Source organism: Amblyomma mixtum, chromosome 3 (assembly GCF_055824585.1).
Source record: "Amblyomma mixtum isolate Tamu chromosome 3, ASM5582458v1, whole genome shotgun sequence".
Lineage (NCBI taxonomy): Eukaryota > Metazoa > Arthropoda > Arachnida > Ixodida > Ixodidae > Amblyomma > Amblyomma mixtum.
Window position 1 is genome coordinate 372,665,702 of NC_143014.1, and position 21,618 is coordinate 372,687,319.

General features: G+C 51.8%; 1 protein-coding gene across 9 annotated transcripts in view; it reads right to left on the reverse strand.

Moving 5' to 3' along the window:
• Positions 1 to 21,618, reverse strand: part of exd (PBX homeobox extradenticle) — a 305,873-nt gene that overhangs the window by 129,360 nt on the left and 154,895 nt on the right. For all 9 annotated transcript variants that reach the window (XR_016291691.1, XR_016291689.1, XR_016291690.1 and 6 more), the window contains exon 3: positions 7,131 to 7,378. Coding sequence is in view for 5 of the 9 variants with exons in the window: in XM_089584313.1 (XP_089440439.1) it covers positions 7,131 to 7,378 (248 nt within the window). In the remaining 4 variants the exon portion in view is untranslated. The remainder of the gene's footprint in view (positions 1 to 7,130; positions 7,379 to 21,618) is intronic.

The following is a 21,618-nucleotide window of genomic DNA, read 5'->3' on the forward strand; positions in this document are numbered from 1 at the left end:
TATGATGCCAATTAAAATGCCAGTGCAAAATTACTTTTCATGCTTTATCTAGAAGTTTGATAAGATTCGAATTCTTGAATAACATCGAATTCTCAATAAAGTGTTTCAGCTTCCCTTTAAGTTCCTCCCGGCTACGTCAGATTAGATTCCCTGAGTATGCAGGAGGAGCCGCGCTGCAGGGCTCAGAAGCAGACCCCTTGGACTGTACAGTTTAGACAAAGACTGCACGTTTCTTTATTGCAATCGAAAGTAGGCGAGGAAGCAACCACACGCCTCCGGAAGGATCTCGACCCACGACCTTCACATGTCGCGTAATGTGCTCGATCAACTGAGAGCTGCGACGGTGGCTACGGACTTCTGGCGCAGGCTTTCCTATTTTGGCGCAGTTTGGCGCAGCAATCACATAACTGCCCATAACCCCTCCTGATTTCATCAGCTCCCTACTGCGCTTCGAATGCATGCGGTGACCCCATTGGTTATCTCGCCTTCGCACTGCATGCCCTGCCCATTTATTCTTGATTTCGACTATGACGTCACTACTTAGCCTTTAGTGAAAAAAAAAAAAGCGAAATTTCATGGTTGAATCGCCCATAATTACACTCGTGAAACGGGAAACGGACGATTCATCCGCATTTGGCGCGCATACGAGGCCAGTCTGGCAATGTTGATGCGACCGGCGTATTTCCGCATGGACACTTTACTAACGCGCGAGAGCATATATGGCACATCAACTTGACGCTCGGCCTTCGCCAACTGCTGAGCCCTTACCATCAAACTGCACCCATGTGGTCCTTTTGTCTGCAGCAGCTTAACCGACTTAAGAGATGAGGGAAGAAACGCGGGTTAATGACATCCTAGTCAGAATCAAGAGGAAGAAATGGGCTTGGACAGAGCATGTAATGCGAAGGCAAGCTAACCGCTGGTCCTAAAAGGGTAACGGAGTGGATTCCAATGGAAGGCAAGCGTAGCAGAGGGCGGCAGAAAGTTAAGCGGGCGGATGAGGTTAAGTTTGCGGGGATAAGGTGGTCACAACTGGCAAAGGACAGGGTTAATTGCGGACACGTGGGAGAGGCCTTTGCCCTGCAGTGGGCGTATAGACAGGCTGATGATGATGATGATGAACCGACTTAATCGTATTCATCTGCCAAAATCAAATGGAAAAAAATGGGCGAGCCGCATGAGAACAGAAAAAGAAAGGAATTCAGTTGCTTTCAAAAAAATACTCCTCTGAATTTATTTGACGCCGCTCGTATTAGTTGTACAACACCGCACCGTATTCCCATGCACGGAGACGAGATTATAATTAAGGCCCCTACGTTTCACAGCCCCCACCGTGGCCCATCTGGCTCGCCTCCCTGGATCTGAGGCTGCAACGTGCCCTCGTCGCCTTGGCCCAGGACGTACTGAACGCCTAATAGAAAGGATGTTCTAATAAAAACTGTCACACCACCACCACGTTTTACAGATTACAAAAAACCCCGGCACCAATGTACCTACTTTTTTTTTTTTTTTTTACGGTGCACGCTCCCCGATGCGCTTTGTCCTCTTCCTGTCGTTACACTTAGCTCGCTGAGCTGTCCATAATTTATCCACGTTTATGTCCGTAGGCGAGTACCGGTCAGATACAGCTGCTATATACTTTCAACGCTGGTAAACTGCCGTTCATGACCCGAGAGTACCTCCAAAATGCACTGCAGCCCGTTTTCATTCTTCTATGATTTCTCTCTCGTGGTCCGGGTCTGGTGTAAACACATACCCGCTCTAAGTATAACGCTTAGCCGCCCATCGTAAACTTCTGTTCCCTTCCGAGACTGTTGAACACCACCTGAGTTTTGGCCACATTAATTTTTAGATCCCGACCGCGCTTTGCTAGCAGTTCATCCTATGGGACGTTACCAGCGAACTATCTCCATTAATCCGGCCTGCAGATTCACGGTGAATGGTAATGCACGACCTGATTGAGATTTTATCCCTTTGCCCGACAGTGGTCGCTGTGCAACTGCAATTCTTAATCTCTACAGACTTTTCATTTAAAAACTGGGATAGATAGGAGAATTCGGCGTTTGAAAGTCGTTTAGTTAACTACCAATCGCTAACATTTTACTCGGATTTTAGGGCTGAATACATATCGCAAAAACGAAGGAGAACAAGCAGTTTAAAATTTCCAAATTGGCACTGTGGTTCGAGGCACCAAAACAGACCACGATACCAAATATAAAATCACGAGGTGACACGGCACAGTCGGCTGTCAGTCTCGCTAGCGCCGACGCGCAACTCATCGTCGAAACACAGCGGCCGAGGGGAGAGCGTCAGGTGCGGCTACACTGCTAGCTCGTCCTGCTCGCATATCTGGAGCCACAACGCCCATTTAGAAGAACTGGGTTCGCCTCCCATTCCGCCAAATGACATTGCGCCCTAAAAGCAAAAATTAAAAAGATTATTAGTCAATAACAACCGCTCTTTAATTGCCTAGTATAGCGGACATGATGTACGCCACGCCGAACAAAACTCTTTCACGGCCTTCAAAGAGTGCTGAGCTTTCGACGAACGCTTTCCTGTAATACACCAGGGCTATAAACAGGGGTTGGCTACATTCTGCGAATTTCTTGACCACCTCATTGACGGTGCGAATATGGTCTACTGTCGAACAGCCCTTGGTCGACTCAAGTCTAAGGTTGATCTAATCAGTTAGCGTTAACCTTAAAGGGAGAGAAAGATAGAGAAAATTTTCAGCAGTCGAAAGGCGTTTACGACGCCACAAGTGAGCACCAGATCACGTGAGGCATACAAAAGCCAGAATGGGGACAGGGAATCCCTCACGCCAGGCAGGGCCAACCAAGTCAAACGCGCCTCTCACGTCGCAACCGACGCGCGGGACGAGGGCCGGGAAAAAAAAAAAAAAAGAGCCCGACCAAAGACGTGACTCACGGCCCGGCCCGCCGAGCTGCTCGTTTACATGCTAACAAGCCACACGCTCCGTGAACGCCCCCGGCCGTGGCAGGCGCAGTTACAACGGACAGGGACGTCACGAAGGCCCCGCAGGCACAAGTAGCGGGCGTCTCACCCAACATGTTCCGCGCACTTGTCAGAAATAGCCTGAGCTAGACGAGGCCGCTTTACTCATACTGACTTTTCAACTGCTATCGTTAGCCTCCTTGTTTGCCGAGAGGCGCGTAGCCCACCACAAGTAATGTCCGTATCAGGTTTCAGAATTTCGAAAACGCAGTTACCCTCGGCGCTGTGGCCCAACGAATTTTGGCGATTTCCACGAGTTACGTGCACTGGCCGCTTTGCCTGCAAGCTTCCACAGTGCAGCGGCAAGACAATGCACGCGATCAGTAGGACACATTCGGCTGCAAACGGTGAGAGACGCCGCGAGTCTGGGGGGAAACGCACCATTCCTCCCAGGGCAGCGCCAGGAGAGACAAATTAAACCAGAAGGGGCTCCAATTACGAGCCGAGCAATTAGGATGGCGAGGCCGGGAGCGGCACACCGCCGCCTCCCACGCCCGCGAGGCGCGGGATGCCCCGGCGGCGGCCGAGCGTCCCGACCGCGGCGCCGCCGGCGTCACGTGCCCGCGCGGCGGCGGAGGGGCGCCCAATGGGAGACCGGGTCCGGACCCGGGGCCCCGCCGACCGCGGGCGGGGCACTCCGGGAGGCCGGGGGCCCAGCCACCAACGAGGCCCAACCGATCGGCGCGCCGCTGCAGAGCTAGCCAACTGCGCGACGGCCCGCCGCGAGCCAACTGAACGAGTGTGCGCGGGGGCGAATGGATCAAAGGCGGCTGCGCCATTTGCGCGCGCGAGGTAAGCTGTCACCGATGACGAATCCACCAAAAGTGGCTGGCACTCAACAGAGACGTGTTCGCAGTTGCCGCCTCCCTCACAGAACAGAAAGCGCACAATGATGCTCGGGTGAGGTGCGTTTCCCGAGTGAACGCAAAGGACCCCGGGAAGCTACTCCCGGCTCCCACATTGTCTTTTTGCTCAGCAATCGCCGCGCATGGTTCGTGCGATGGTCCGCGACATCGCTCACTGGACAGCAGCATCGTACGATGAGCGCGTGCTGCGTACGTCCTGAGCGAAGAAATAACGAGAGGCGGCTACAATATGCCAGCGTATGCCGGCTTTCGGGTGCGCTGCCACTGGTTTAGCGCCCACCACGAAGGGCTGAAACCTACCGAGTTTAGCAGCCGATGGGTGTGTTCCTCGTGGCGTAAAAAAATATAGCGCGAAGGAACACGACACACGGACTGGGCGACGGAGACAAGCGCTAACACGTAGTTCACTGCTGAATGTACGCAATTTATACATGGCACCACGGAAAACACGACAAACATGAGACTAACAGGCTCCCTTCGAGAGCCGAGTCAAAGGTTAAAAAGGAACCCCTGCAGGCCGTGTCACTCATCGCATGGGGAAGGGAAACGAGCGTGAAGGCATGTTATCAATAACCTTGCACGGCAGAGACTAAAAAACTATATTCACAATCTGCCATGCTGACTGAGGGCTGGCTGATACAATGTATCCGTATGTGGTAAGGCTCCTTCATTTCACGGACTAGCTGGTCGCGGTGTACAGAAATTATGGTTGCTCTATCAAATACAGGTGTGCACTTTTGTCTCCCCTTTTTTCTCCTCTTATCTTGCTCTTTACCTTTACACGCGCCGCAATGTTCAGGGAGATTGCCATACCGGTCGCTGAGCGAATTCCGATGTTCGCCTAGCCTCACATTTAGGCAGCCGCCCTATATACAGCGCTCCGCATACGCAATACAGCGTTCCGCATGACAGCGGCAGTTTGTTTACTGCGCCGACGCAGCGGGGAACATTCGGAGATGAGTGCTGAAAGGCGCACCCACGCCTTATTCCCATGTCGCCAGCACCTTCCCGCCGGTTCCGAACGTGTGAACACAAACCGCTCAGCCTATTCGGATCGGCAAGTCGCTACGGCGTTCCGTTGCTTTTTCTGGTCCGAAGATGTTGAGCAGTTCGTGCCCACACGTTCGCAACCGGCGGGAAGGTGCTGGCGACACGGGAATAAGGCGTGGGTGCGCCTTGCAGCACTCATCTCCGAATGTTCCCCGCTGCGTATGCGGAGCGCTGTATATAGGGCCGCTGCCTAAATGTGAGGCTAGGCGAACATCGGAATTCGCTCAGCGACCGGTATGGCAATCTGCCTGAACATTGCGGCGCGTGTAAAGGTAAAGAGCAAGAAGAGAAAAAAGTGCACACCTGTATTTGATAGAGCAACCGTACTTTTTAGCCACCGCGACCAGCTAGTCCGTGCAATTATGGAAGCTGACCACATACGGATCTGTCCAGATCAGTGTATCAGCCAGCCCTCTGTCGCCACGGCAGATCGTGAATATATTTTTTTAGTCTCCGCCGGGCAAGGTTATTGATAACTTTCCTTTGCGCTCGTTTCCCTTCGACAAGCGATGAGTGACACGTGATGCACGCGTTTCTTTCTAACCGTTCACTCGGCTCCCGAGTGGAACCTGTTATTTCCATGTTTTTTTTTTGTTTTTTTTTTTTTTTATTTTCCATGGTGCCATGAATTGCGCACATTCAGCAATAAATACCTCAGTTGCGAGTTCGCTCTTGTATCCGTCGCCCAGTCCGTCTGTCGTGTTCCTTCGCGCTATACTTGTTCACATCACGAACGTTCGCCAACTGGCCCAAATTTCGGCTTCACTTGGTATTTTCCTCACAGCGTGTAAAGGTGGGTAGCAAACTATCCCATACATGTTACTGCGCGCAGAGCGCGTCTCAACACACTGCACTGCATATGCATAGAAGTCAACGCTATTTCGGCTGCATGTGGCGCGAAGCGGAGCAGAGTCGACGTCGCGTTGGTCTTGCCATGTTACTACTGCCACGAAAGGAGGGGGCAGAAAGTTGGAACGGGAAGCATCGCTGCTCCGACCTCACCTTGGGCAGACGGATATGCGGAAGCAGGGGCAATGATGCACAAGGTAAAGAGCGCTGCTCGAACGGGGGGTCCAGAGAGCGGGGAAAGTAGCGCGCGCTGTAAATAAGAGGGGAACACGGGTCCGTCGGCGGCGAACGCCAGAGTCATCCGTCACCGGCGGCCGAAAAAGACAAGCGGCCCTCGCTCCCTCCGCAGAGGGCGCCTCCGGTACTCGAATTCCCTGGCTTCGGCCGCGCTTCTTTTCTCCGGCGCAGAGGAGCCGGCCTCCGGATGACGCGCGGCAAGGAAGAATTTCTTTGCACTCATATCGCACACGCTGAGCAGGGATGAGCCAATCCCATTAAGAGAGGAGGAGACGTCAATGCCCCTAATTGACAGCAACCCTTTCTCCGATTGGCCGCTTCCTCCTCTGCTTCTGCGCCGCAGCACTTAAGCCCCCCGGTGGTCGGCCAGAGGAGGTATTAAGAGCTGACACGCACAAAGGCGACACTCCAGCGGAGCAAGATGCGCCAAGGAAATCGATCACGCATGTTCCCTCAGATGGCGAAGCCCCATGCACGCACTCCGTTCAAGTGGCTGTGCGCGAAGCCACCGCCAGGAGCGTCGACGGAGCCGAGTGCAAAGACGTACCAATAACGGCGGATGTAAAGAAATCCCTGTCGTGCCAAGGGGAATGGAAGTGCGCCCTTCGTTTCCCCGCAAACTTTTGTTCACGGCGACCAACGCGGCGGGGTGGGGCGCTGCCATGTTCGATAATGCATGCACGCATATTTTATGGGGCGCGCAATAATATCTCTCGGGGCGGCAGCAGAGCATGAAAATCTTTCGCGGAGCAGGCCGAGTCAATTACGCGATGCGTCGCCGCCGATCCTGTTTCCGGAGGCAGGCGACGGAAATATCGTCGGGCGCCTCTCCGAAATCTTTTATTCCATTTTCTCCTCCCCAAGACGTCGAGAAAGCCGAGTTCCCCATTTTTCGCCCTATTCCGCCGACGGAAGCAAAAGTATCCACAGCGAACGCTAATAAAAGAGGGTCCCCGAACTTGGCGCGCGCCATTTCCCCGGGCCGCTTTGCGCAGTCGTGTTCAAAGGGGGGAGCGGAACTTATGAGCCATGCTCGGGGAGGACGGCGACTGACTGCGACCGGAGGAGGACTCCTCCGTCGACGGCACGCGGGGAAAAGTGGGGGACGCTCACCTGCTCGTACTTCTCCAGTTCCTGGTGGTAGATCTGGCGGATCTGCGCGAGCTTGGCCCGGTAGTCGGAGTGCTCGATGGCGTTCTCGGGCTGTCCGCCGGCCGAGGCTGCCGCCGAGGCGTTGGCCGCTGCACCGGCGCCGCCGCCCTTCTCGGGACCCGCCACGCCCTCGGCGATGAGCATGTTGTCCAGCCGCATCAGCTGCGGGTCCGGGGGCTCCTCCTCTTGCGTGTTCCGTAAGCTCAGCACTGCGACACACAGGGAGACACCATCTCTTACACACAAAGTCGCTCAGAGCGACAACGGCATCTCATTCCCCCCTTCCTGACACCAACCATTTATCACCTCGCGCAGCCCGCAAAGTTTCGACGCTCATTCGAGTGTGGCGCTATTTCCTCAGCGATTCCATTCGCTATCCAAGCGAAGGGGTAGAATGTGGGCCTCGAGATGAACCTTCGGGGGCGAGCCGCGCGACTGACGACGTCGGCACACTGCGCATGCCTTCCGCGGGTGCTGCATCCCCAAGACCCCCCCTTTTTTTTTTCTCAGAAATGTTGGTGATCATGACATACGCAAAAAAACCGGCTTACACTCGAAGAGCCTCTTCATACTAACTTAAAAAATTGCCGACTTCAACACTGCTACTACATCGATAACTTCCAAGTAAGAAGTTGAACCTCTCTTTATAACACACGACTTCCGACCCGCCGCACACGACCGAGCTTCGCAAGAGGGTTCCGCTATTTCAAAACTTGCTAATAGGAAGTTTTAGAATAGAGGGAACCTATCGATTAGGTTTCCTTTCGTTTATGGGGTTTAACGTCCCAAAGCGACTCAGGCTATGAGGGACGCCGTAGTGTGGGGCTCCGAATAATTTCGACCACGTAGATGTTCTCTAGCGTGCCTCCAGCATTTCGCGTCCGTCCACCGAAATTCGGCCGCCGCGGCCGGGATCGCACCCGCGTCTTTCAGGTCAGCAGCCGAGCGCCGTAACCACTGAGCCACCGGGTCCCATATTGTATTCTAACCCTATTCTAAAAGTGTATGATTCGGCGCCGCCAAGGCAGGCCCCCGGAGGAGACCTCGGCAGCTTTGACAAAGTGGGAACGTAGTTAATGAAGGGTTCAGCTGGTTGGAAAAGAAAAGGAATTGCGCGTTCTTTTGCCTTGCGCGGTGGCGACTCAATGTGCGCGGATGGTTAAAACAAAGCCCGGCAGCCCCGTACATCGTTGCGTACTCCGCTATGCCCAGTTAATCAGCTTCTCCTCATTGCTATTTTTAATACGCCGTAAATCCGGACATCACATCCCCTCGTCATTGTTAGGAAAAAGAGAGAAACACGCTGCCTGTTTCGGTAGCTACGCCGTCTTTGGCAAGAACAGAACTCTAGGTGAGCACCTCGCCTTTTCGGCCCTTCCTCGGGACACCCATACGCGTCCCACGACGCGTGACGGAGGAATGAGAATGCGTGGCACCAACGTGGAATGGGAGAGGGACGTCAAAGTCCTTTCCACTCCACATTACCGAGGGTAAGGGGAGGGGGGTGTTCTAGGAGAAACTCCCGAATGCTTCGCTGTTCCGCGCCATTTTTCGAAAGCGCTCGCTTGCACAACACCAAACTGGGCAAAAACAGAGCAAGTCAGTGGGCAGTGCATTCGCGACCGGAGGTGCCGCGAAAAAAAAAAAAGAAGAAGACGTATCATCGCGGCTGTTTACAGCTCCACTCTCGACAGGCGCTTACGTCACTCGGCATGCAAAAGCGCGCCTGATCTGCATGGCTCGTATATTCAAATGCGAGCCCCGGCTGAAAGGGCGCGCGACGAGAAGAGGGACACGCCGCTTCGCCCCCCCCCCCCCCCCCCCCCCCCCCGGACAAAAAAAGAGAAAAAGAGGGGAGGCAATTTATCGCCTTCAAAGCGGCGGCGCTGTTTTCCGAGTGTCGGTCGGCGAGCCACAAAACGCGCAGTCGTGACCCGGTCGGATTTGTGCGGCGTTAATATATTCAGCTGCGCCCAAGGATGCGCCGCAAAGAGGGGCCCGCAGTGATTAAGTCAGCGCAGCAACAAAGAGATCCGCGCTTCCTTCCGCCCCAAGAAAGGGCTCCTACTCCTCGCCACTGCGCATGCGCAGAGAGCAGCCGAGACTGCCGCCGAGGGTCGTCGCCACCGCCGCTCGAAACTTGGACAACGGTCCGCAATGAATGCTTGCAAGCAATAGGAAAAAAAGGCTGCTCTCTTGGCTCTTGCGCAGACGTCAGCCTACAGACTGGGACATTTCTAAGATGAATAGAAACAAAACGACTGCCATGCTGTGCAACATACTTGCTCAAGTTGGGAGAGCCCACAAATCTGAAGATGTAGTGCCAAATCGAGTTCGTGTTTGAAAAAAAAAATTAATGAAATAACACTGAATAATCGATCGCTTGGAGCAGCTATGCTGGAGGAAGAATTTTTTTTTTTTCGTAAATTTAGTCACGAGCCGATTATTCCCCGGAGGCGGTAACGAGTGCGAGTAGAAATGCACACAGCCTTGACCACGCAAGAAAGACGTCCAGAAGAGACTCGGTACCATTTTGCCACTTTTCGCAGGATGATGCACAGCACTGAAGCAATATTGAAAGGAGGAATTCCTAAGTTTGCAGGTAAGTATTATTCACTTAGTCCCACTCAATTTAGATTTAGAAAAGGGAGGCCGACAGAATTTGCTTCTTTTAGCTCAAAAAGAAATAATTCGGACAACAATTGAAGAAAAATACGGAATTCCAGGTGCCTATATACACTTTTCAAAAGCATTTGATCACATAAACCGTACTACTAAGTTTTAAAAAAACGTGAATTATATGCCATAAGTGGAGCACCGCTGGATCTCATATGAAACGTTGAAAAACTGAATGCAGTGGTTTCTGTGCAGGACAGTTTATCCACCTACCAGCCAATCAAAGCAGGTGTCCCGAGAAGAATATTTGGCTCCTTTTCATTTAATTTTTAGCTGAATAACATTAGCAAAAGCAGTTGTAATGCCGACTACATAACATATGCAGATGATACGACACTCCACTTTCGCAATTGTTCCCAACATTCCCTTAAAATTACTGTAAATAACACCTTTGAAGGACGACGCTTGGAGCTCAATAAATTCTTTACATATTAATGCTAATAAAACAAAGGCAATTATTTCCACTACAGAGCAGCCAGCCGTCGCACCTGACGTGAAATCTAGCTTGAATGGCTCAGCTACAGGAGTTGTAGATTTTGTTGCGTCAAGTTTCACACAAAATGTGTCTAGAGAAAGGCATGCTAATCACGTGACCATGCAGCCGGGGTTTCCGCTATCCAACTTACTGCTGGCTGTTAAAATGCACATTTACAATGCACTTTTCTTTTCACTACCTTTTGTTACGGCGTAAAACCATATTTAGTAACTTAAATCGCATGCATGTCCTGCAGAAAAGAGCGCCCAGTAGTATGGGAAATGGCGGTTATCGGAAACACGCAGGGAAACCTGTATTAGCTTTGTTATAAGTAGGGGTGTGCGAATATCAAATTTTTCGAATACGAATCGAATACGAATACTTAGTTCCGAATATCGAATCGAATACTGAATAATCAAGGACAAACGCACTTAACCACTACAAAACATTATTTTAGCACCCAAGAACATTACAGTTCAACTATCAGTGATGAAATAAACACAAAAGGTTGGTGTGGCTGCACAAAAAAGTATCAAAGTCTCGAACATTATTCTTAGAACAGTGGAAATATCAGAGGAGATGGCTAGTACACAGCATTGATTAAGGCACAAAAGCGCGTTGCTGGAATGAACATAAAAGGTTGTCTTGAAGGAAAACCGGCTGCTCCACATGGCCACGCAGAAGTGGCCATGTGGAAGTGGCCATGTGGAAGTGGCCATGTGGAAGTGGCCATGTTTCTGTTGATAGGACTTGCGGACCGAAATGAACGCCGGTGCTCGCAATAGAATATTCGGCTAGATACGAATATTCGCGTCCGGTCGAATATTCGCAACAACACGAATACTTGGATTTCGAGTCGAAGACGCATACTAAAAATATAATATTCCAATTATATTCGAAAATTTCGAATATTCGCACACCCCTAGTTATAAGTCATTTAAGGGGTGCAACGGTAGACATAACGCGTTACAGGTAACGGTACGCGGGCTCTTTTCGCAATTTCACACCGCGCGGTCCAAGTGTCCACCTACAAAATGAGCCAGGAATGCGCCTTTCTTCCTCGAAACGAAGAGACCGTTTAGACTGCGAATAAGATTTCAAGTCTAGCCTTACTCGCAGTCTGGAGGCTCCGCTGAATTTGATCAAAGGAAACACGCATAACCCGCTCACTTTTCCGATGACACCTCAACCGCGTCGTGAGAAAGAAACACGAACGCTGACTACAAGCTGGTTTCCAGCTAGAGTTCGTGTTTTGCTTTCACGGCGCGGCGGAGGTGTCCACCGGCAAAGTGAACCGGTTATGAGCCGCTCCCGTCCTCAAATCCAGCAGAGGGTCTAGTACACTTCTAGCAACGCGGTCAAAACTGCGCATTAGGCTGGACTGGGAACTAGCCTGTCTAATTTGCTTCAAGCAAGCGGGTCTTGGACTGTGCCAGGAAGGATTGAAAGGGGCAGTCCATGGTGCAGAACAACACTTGTAGCAATGTAGCATTCTCCTAATTGCAACCCCAGAAGCTACGTGGCGGTAGTGATAGAGCGATGTGCGCTGTATGCACTGGCGCTGACCACGTTGTGGCACAAACGCCACACTGGAGCAATACGCCGCCGGCGTTCATTGGGTTCATTGGCATTCACGACGTTGTAGACCCCGGTGGTTTTGAGCAAAGGCGCTCAACTGGCTCCCTGGGTCAGTGCACACCTCAATCGTGCTTTGAGGTACGGGGCGCTTGAGTCCACGTGCAAAAAAAACTGTGCTGTAGCACATTATTCCGTGCTTAGCAATGCTAAACCGCCAGCCATTTTTGTGTCACTGCGAGTTCAGGTGTCCACCGACAAAATGCGCCTATCCTTTACTCAAATCCAGGGTAAGGTATCAACTGCGTATAAGATTAGACTGAGAACTGGACAAGTCTTATCTGCACCGTGCAAGCGGGCCCTCAAGTGAGTCCATGAAGTGCGCAGCGAACACGCTCCGGCAGAAACCGCGAGCGGAACAAGGCCGATTATGCAGCGAGCGTAGAAACGCCCAACCGGACAGTCGCCTGTGAAACGTCAAAAGGGGCCAGAGACCTCCCGGCCGCTACTGGAAGTCAACTTTCGCTCATTAATGCGCTTAGCCGGCAAGCTTATGTTCACTAATGTTTTTTTTATATTAAACAGAACACTGCTTCTGCCCACAGCCTGTACTCATTCTACCTAGCAAGAAGGTACAAACATGAATCAGGAGAATTCATGCAGACACTTGCGGATTCGATCCCTGTAACGCGGCATTACAATACACCCAATGGTCAAATTTGGAAAATTCCCTTTCCACGTTTGAAATTGTACTGTGCTCTACAAGACCTTCACGCGCGTGCGACCTGTATATATTTATCATGTTAATATGTAAATAGATTTATGGCCAGTGTACCCCTTCCCCTGTCCTTCCTACTATCCCTTCACCTCTTTCAGTTCACTTCTACACACAGCCTGCTGTCCTTTATCTCCGCTGCCCCAGCTCAGGTGCTTCCAGCAGCCATAGCAGCTAGATGCCGGGGCTAGCAATAACCTTTTTCCTTCCATTTACCATGTTTAATAAACCCAATTCCCACTTTGAACTTGACTAAACAAATAGTCTGCCAAGCCCTCCCTGCCCTACTGAACCATATTCAAGGTGAAGGTATTAACATCACCACCATTACAGCAACAACCTGCTGCTATGTACTATCAGATATATTTTATACAAACATGCGCGTTTATAGTCCCAGCCGTCACTGTACGGCTGTATGCGGGCTCGTCAAGTGGAAGAAGCTCCTTCTCCGAGCCGTGCTCTCTCGGGGAAGAAAGAAACAGTCGCACCAAGGGCGCGTGCAGACCGCAGCTGCAATTAGAGGACGGAAACCACGTACGGCCGCCGGGGAGCGTGGGCCGTGTGTGAGACCACTAAATTCATAAGCGCGCGTGCACAGCCAGAGGTCATCAACGTTAACGGCGCGATAAATCTCCTCACGCACGAGTGCTTCGTTCGCCCCCGGTTTGAATATCGCGCTTCCGACTCGGCCGTCTGGGTCAACCACTGTGAAGCCTCCGAGCGCGTTCGCTTCGCCGCGCTCCACGGGCGGCAACCGCGGCGGAAAACTTCCCGACACGCTCATCGATTCCTCGTCAGGAAGCAATGGAGAAGAAATCGACCAAGGTTTTCCTCCTCCTCCGCATTAGGCATTACACTGCCGCTCTGCACCGAGAACGCACCTGGCAGAATAAGGGCCCCAAAGAGGGACCTCGCGGGACGTCGATGATGAGGGCCCGAGGTGGGAACGCGGCCCTCTTCAGGAACCCAAGGACTCGGGAAACACCGCGGGCACCGAGCGTCGCCAAAAATCGCCACCGAAGTATTACGCAGTCCGAGCGGGCGACGCCAGCGGTGTGAATATGTCGGGCCCTTGCGGCGCGCTGCACGGAACGCTGTCGACGCGCACAATGGCCGACCACAGGCGGGCGCCGAGATAGGCCTCTAATGACCCCCGCAGGCCGCAAAGAGCACTCCTCCCGAAGGAAGGCTGGCGCCAAATCAAACATCGATCGGGAGGGCCACCCCGACGAGCACCTTGGGCTGCCTTCCCAGGAGGTGGTGATTCCCAACTCCAATCTGCGCTCGATAATGGCGGGGCGCCGATAGGCCCCGTAGATATGCAGCCGCGCGCACGGCGAAGGTCAGGGAGAGCGCACGCAGAGACCCACTCCATTCGCCAGAGACAATATGGGTGACGGACCCGGGGCCGATTGCTATGCCAGAATGCGCTAATCACGAGGCGCCATCGGTCTCCTGGCTCGAAACCAGGAGCCGCGCGGAGGAAGGGAACGGCGCTTCTTTCAAGTCATTTCCGAAGAAGAACGCCCCGGGAGATAAGTAGCGGAAATGAAGAAGGCGTTAAAAAGTGCGCCCCCTCCGGCCGGGAGGCAGAGGAGAAGAAGAAGAAAAAGCGACCGGCACCTGCTAATAACAACATTATCCCCGGGGCAATTTCTGCCGCCGCTGCAGTCACCGCCGCAGATACCGGCAAGAACAGCGCGTTTTTTAGCGGGCCCAAAAAAAGGAGCGCGGGGGGGTGAACAATACAATAAAAGCGGCCGCACCGAGGGGGCGTTCTTCTTTCTCCCGAGCAAAGACGGCAGAATCTAATTCCTCAGCGCGTAATTTCCTACTTGCACCAGAGGCCGTGCGTTATTACTGTCACTTTGGCGGCCTTATTTCACTGGCGATCGAAAGGGAGAGCCCTGCCCCGATTCGGAGGAAATGAAAGATCTTGCGAAGGCACCTGCACAAGACCCCCCACGGAAAAAATGAATAATTATGCTCCGCAAAGGAGGCCCGACGGTTAATCCCATTTCACGCTAAGGGATTAACCATTGGCCTGAGGGCATGGTACAAACGAGACGACCTCGCTCGGTTCTTCCAGCCTTTGGGTATTGCGCGCACCAACGCGACACACGCATCATCAGGATTCAACGACTGCAAAAGGGCCCAAAAACTGTGGGTCCCCCGTAGGAAATCGGCGCAACAGTTGACCCCGGCGTGACTTCGGGGGTAACATAAAGCGGACTCCTTTCACACAGCACCGATTACACACGCCACAAGAAAGTAAACAGGAATATGCGCACACTAATACACGAGGATTCAAACCCACGACCTTTGGATTTGGAACCGCGCGCGGATATGACCAAGCCACCACCGCGGACGGCCCAGAGCAAGAAATAAAAGCTCTATGTACAAAGCACACAAGCCGCTTGGGTTTACCGCTCGCAGTTTTCTCTAACGTACTGCTGTTTCCAGACCGAAGAAGCGCCAACACAGACGAACAAAAGAAGGTGGCACACAAACCGCTGAACGAAACACACAGCAATATATAGGCGCAGCGTGGTGAAAAGCACGGTGATTTTGCTGTCATATGCTTTTGCAGGCAGCTGCGGCAAGCGTTAAAGCATACGCACCGCGATCTAATTCGCGTTTTTGGCCGAAAAAAGAGGCGCCGAGCCACTTTCCGCCCGGTACTTCGCAACCACAAATCGTCGTTTGTTTTCTGCGCATACGGTGGTCTTATTTGTAGCAAACGGCAGCTGCACATCACGACCCGTTGAAAACAAATATACAGGGTGACCGAAAAATGCTGTAACGCGAAAAAACAACCGTACCTTTTCAGCAAACGAAATATAGTGCGCATTTTATTTTATTCCAAAGCGCATTCAATTCTGTTCAACGGCTCATTCTTCATTCTCAAATTACCCGCCGTCTGCTTCGACACAGGCTTCCAGACGCTTCCGGAAATTCCTCAAAAAAGCCGCGGTGCCTCCTGGGGTGATTACGTTCCAGGCCTTCGCCAAAGCATGTTCCAGCGATTCGATGGACTTGTGCTCCAGGATCTCCAAAACAGTGAAGTAAAACAACTCGGGCGAATTGAGCCTCACACCACACCAGGGTATTCTTCGCACCGCCGCCAGTCCAGCATTTTCTTGAGCCCAGGGATGCTGACCCCTGTTGGCTAAAAAAAAAAACATTAAAAAGAACAGCCTGGTCTTCCCAAGGTCCCAAATCCCGCTCCAGACCATGATGCTCTGCGTTTTTTTTTTCTTTAACTCTCACGTTTCGCAGAGAACTGCCCCGTTGCAATTCTCGGTAATTTTGCGAATTTCAGGCCGGTTTGTACTTTTGCCGCCTGGAGGCCTTCATCATGGTCCGTGAGCAGCTGTCTTTTCGATGCTTTGCGCACATGCAGTCAAGGTGCTAACCCCGGAGAGTATTCTCACGCTTCTCAAGGGATGATGTTCTTGCTCAACGCCGATTTCAGCTCCCGGGTTCTTGCTGTTCGAGGTCTTCCCGCTTCTCTGCCGCCCCTCGAGGCCAGGAAACTGCACTCGCTTCAATTCCAGCAACTTCGCGATCTCCGGAATCGATATTCACTGCTCGTGGTGAGTGACGACGGTGTAGCGCAGTTCTCCAGAGACCATTTTGCCACAAAAACATCAACCACGAGCAATAGAAACGGACGTGCTATTTGAAAAACACCTCAGGAACACGAATAAAACAATATGGCCACTTAAATATGCAAAAATCAAATGAAACAACATTAAAAACGCCTTACAGTACTTTCTGAACAAGCCTGTGCTTCACTTCGTTTTTTTTTTTTTTGTAACTCGTGGGCAGCGGACACGGAGAATAATTGACCGTTTGCCACAAACAGCTTTGAAAAGTGCCACCCATGCTTACACAGCATAACATAATCTCGTAAACAAACGGCAGCGAAATTAAATTACGCATACTCGCTTAGCGTTACCTCTTAGAACTCCCATTCGACACGTACTGAAGCGCGTAGTGCATGTTTGTGCACTTTCTCAGCTGCCGGTGCGCTCCACGAAGCCTTATCCTCGTGCAGAGCAGTCTATCCGCCTCGGCACGGAAAGCGGCGGTGCTCTCACTAGGCGAAAACCCCAAGGGCGCTTCCTCAGCGCAGCACCCAGCGCCCTTGGCACACGCCGGAACCGGTGTGCGCATGCTCACTGGAGGAGACGCCAGCGAACCTAGGCGAGGCGCCGAGATCTGTCCGCGCTAGATATCGGCGCCGGCGCGCGCACGCGTCGGAAGCGGGGTGTGGTTTACAACAATCGGGGCTCTCTGCGACTTTTTTTTTCTTGATGGCTTCCCCCCACCCAACTTTTCTTCACGGTTTGTCCTTTCGGCTCCCCAACCTCCTTTTCTTTTCTTTTCCACGGCTTCAAATTTTTTCGGGTCGAGAGGGGGAGCGAGTCAGCACCAGGAACGTGCAGCATGCCCCTTTTCGATGGCGCTGGGGCTCAGCGCGTCGGGTCGTCTTTAGACGGCATCCTGCGCTTCGAAATATCGAGTGCTATTGCAGTCGAGGTCTCCTCGCGCGATTTTCGCGCGCTGCTATGCGGCCGTTCCTGCCCCGTCAGTCTCCCTCGCTCAGTCCGTTGAGTTTGCGCACGGCACGCATTTCTGGCAAGAAGCGTGCCGTGTGCAAACTCAGGACTCCCTCAATGGGACGATATTTTTTTCTTTCTTCGAGTGTAAGAGCAAAGCTACGAGCAAGTGGCGTCCAAAACAACTTGTTCTCGTACCAGGACATTTTAGAAATTCGAAACGTCAACCCTCAGGCAGCATAATTTCCCCGCAGGCAAATAAATACAAGACGGCCGTCAAAAATTGACTTCTTATCACTGCTGAGAAAACAATATATTTATAGCATAACATGACACCGTGGCGACTGATGATTTATAGTCCAATAGGGTGGCTTTTGGACTTGTTGGTCGTACATAGTTTCAAAACACTATAGCACAACCAAGTACGAGGGAAAAAACTGAACAGAAGCAACACCACGAGCGCTGTGTCAGTCCACATAACAGCATACGGATTGCATGAACAATGGAAGATCAGCCGCATTTCGGCCACCTCTTTCTGGCTAACGCTCATCTAATTACTAAACCACGAAAACACCGATAGAGTGTGGTGTAACTGTACCTTTAGAACCAACTACTCGCCACTTGGACAGATTTTGACTGCCTGACAGTCGCACAAATACTTGGCGCCTCGCGTGTACTCCTCTCACAGGGAATAGCTGTACAATACCTACGAAAAGGTACCCACTGTAACCACGCCTATAATTATGAGACACGCCTTTCACGGCGAGTTCGCATGAGTATATTCGAAAAACGAAAACGGGCCAAGCCTGAGCTAACACGCTCTCACGGAAACACGATGTGCCAGTAATTATGCAAGAGGACCATAGCCAGCTTGAAAAGTCATTGGCGAGTTTTACAATAGCAGAACCGAGCACAGGGGGCAGAGGGGCTTTTAACTACGTTGCCTGCCCGCACCGCCATTTCGGCTCAAAAGCGAAACAAAAAAGCTCGCAAAATTAACTGAATTTCTACTTAATCCCGGTGCTCGGCACCTGAGCCTAAAGACGCGGGTTCGAACCCGGCAGCAGCGGCTGAATTTCGATGGAGGAGAAATTCTAGAGGCCCGTGTACTGTGCGATGTCAGTGCACGTTAAAGAGCCCCAGGTGGTCGAAATTTCCGGAGCCCTCCTTCACTACGGCGTCCCTCATAGCCTGAGTCGCTTTCGGGAGTTAAACCTCATAAGGCACCACTTTTATTTTCGCTATCATAAACAAAAATTAATAAAAAAACAAACAAACATGTTTTTAGGTCAACAGCAACAAAGTGTTGTCCATGTCGACCAAAGAACTCTTCCTCGCCAGAAGCGATCTTTGCGGTGCGGGCAAAAAAATAAAAACCTTCGTGCACCATTTGCCGCCGCGAGACACAGTGGAAAGACGAAATTCGCTCGAGAGCCCCCTTGAGTGCTTGTTGAGTTCCTCCCGGCGTACACACATAAAGAAGGGAAAGATAACAAGGGGAAAAAGGCGCCAAACTGCTAACGGCATCGTTACCAGCGTTCGGTGGCAGTCATAAAAAGCTCATTCGGGGTGCTTTCTCTTTTCGATTCCCCCCACCTCGGCCGGCGCGGCAGCAGCAGTAAGTAAAGGGCGGTAATGCACTCGAAGCCATCAAACGCATGCTCGGGAGGCCCCGTTATGGACCTTTGATTTAGGGCAGCCTGTTAGCCTCCCGCCATAAAGCACGGCGCATATCCCACAGGGGCCCCCGCTGCTGCTCAAGGTGAGCTCCCATCCGGCGCAGCAGCCCCCCTCCCTCGCTGCACGAGACCAGAGCGTGCACGTGCCAGCCGACTACGTACGTCATCAAACCCACCTGGGCGGCGAAAAAATGAGAAGAGCGCCCTGGCGACGGCGATTCCCCCCCAATCTCGCGGTCGCTTCCTCGACATATCCGCGCCATTTCGGAAGGCCAATTCCACAAAACAGGGGAAGCGGCGGCCGAGGAAAGCGCGGCGCAGCAGAGCGGACGGCGGCGGCCACGGACAGGCGTAAAAACGTCCCGCGCAGAAATCCGCCGCCCACATACATCACTGAGAACGCCGAGAAGAAATAGCCCCTGCCCGGCGGCGGTCGAAATAAACGGGGCCAAGCCAAGCGCGCTGACCACCAGATTTCAGGTTCAGCCAAGCGTCGCGCCGGCCCCGGGCGCCGCTTCGAATGCGGCCCAATCCCATCCGTCGCGCCGACCCAGGTGCAGCTGCTGCTTCCAACGTTGTGTGCCTGCATGGCCGCTTTCCTGCAGCATCCCGCGCTATGTGTGCGCCGTGGCTTCCGCGCGGTGGCGTGGCGACTGCAACAATGCGACTGGAAACTTTCGCTCATGGCAGCAATGTTCAGGAGGTTTTTAGTGTGTTTCGTGCAGCGATCGAAACGGGCTGCTGTATTCCCCAGGCGGCACTACAAAAAAAAAACAGCGGTCTTCCTTCGTAGCCCTAAGACAGGGCTGCCGAGTTACGCAGGATTATCTCGCATTTGCCGTTCTAACATAAGGCCTAAAGTTTCTCGGGTCTTCTAGCAGCGCGGAGGGTGATTTGCCAAAATTTGTGCCCAGTTACTACCCACTTTTCCAGTATAATCTGCGGCCCCTTTGTCTTATTACTGCACCACTTGTGTAGGATACCATGCAGTAATCGCAAATTTCGCTTCCAAACGGTCCGTCGCCCCACTGCTCTGGGGTGGACAACTCAATACAGGTCTGAAACCAAATGCTCATATTCTCTGAATTGCTTCTTTAGAAGCTAGTTACGCAACAAAATCAGACGGCTGAGCTTCCCTCTGAATGGTGGAAACTGGACGCAGATTGTTGGTATACAAAGCGGCGACGTCTTGCTGATTCGAAGTTGCTAAGTAGTCTTATTCGAGGACAAAATCAAAACGTTCTCTTTTTGTTCTCTTTCCTAAACAAGCAAAGAAAAACTATTAGAAGCGACAGGTTCACGATATCAGCCCCTGATAACCACTGCGTTCAAATCCCATATCTCCGCCTAGCTGAACTAACGAAGGTGAGTCCGAGAAACCATCCTCGCTTCCGCGGAATTTCATGGGGCTTAAAGGAGTATAGAACTTAACTCTTGGGTGCGCGTTTTCTTTTTTGCAATGATGCGCAAGGCCTTATTGCACATGGGTTACCACGCAGTATTATCATACAACCGCTAAATAATTTGTAATCGAATTTCTTTCTCGTGCTGTTTTGGATTCGGTTCAACGGCCCAACGATGACTATTAAATCAAAGTGTGGTTATAGGCCACGTGAGGCATGAAAAAACTGCAATATAATCCCTGCTTCCACATTCCCTGTCACTCTGGCTCTTGAGGAATGCTGGCTTCACCACTGTGCTGAATTAAAACGACGAAGCAGCGATTATATCGCCGTTTTTCCGTGCCTCGCGTGACATACAACCACACCTTGATGCCGCAGTCATCGTTGGGCTGTAGAAACCGAAACAGCATGACAGAAAAATAGGGTTATAAATTAATTAGCGGTCGTAGGAGAATATCGCATGGTGATTCACGCATAGCAGTGCCTTCCGCATCATTGCAGAGGAGAAAATATGCCACCAAAATTAGGTGTCTACACTCCTTCAACGTCCCAAAGCGACTCAGGTTATGAGGAACGCCGTAGTGGAGGCCTTCGGAAAATTTCTTTAACGGGCACTAACACTGCACATTTCACGGGGCTCTAGCATTCCGCCACCGTCGAAATGCGACCACCGCGGCCGGGATCGAACACACGTCTTTACGGGCAGCAGTCGAGCACCATAACCACTGAGCCTACACAGCGGCTCAAGCCGCATGGATTTCTTCTAAGGTACAATTCCTTTAAACACTGCTGTAAGCGCAACTGGCTTCATTAGAACTTTAACATTGGACTGGTGACGTTGAAACGATCGCTTCCATTAACAGCACAGTAAAATCTTTGCTTTAAGCTAATTATCTTTATGCAGACCGGTCTGTGAGCACTTGACTACTTTCAAAGAAACTTTTGTTCATTTGTTTGTTACTACAATATGAACCAAGTCCTCTCTGCTTCTGCCCAGTGCTAAAAGGTGCAAGCTGCGTGTGCTTGGGAAAGCCGAACAGTCACTTCCCCAGCACTGTATTTAACAGAAGTTTGAATTTTAACATTCTATGTTAAAGGCCTACTTGACCGAAACTTTACTTCGGCTAATTTTGCACTCGATATAGTGTGCATGTTATTAACAATATTTATATTTAATATTAGGGCTGTGAAGCGCCTAGAATTTTAGTTAGAAGCGTTCAAAAACCTCTGTAGCAGACGACGCAGTCCCCTAGCGGTGTGCTGGACAACTAACAAACCTGACCGGAAATGACGCACAATTG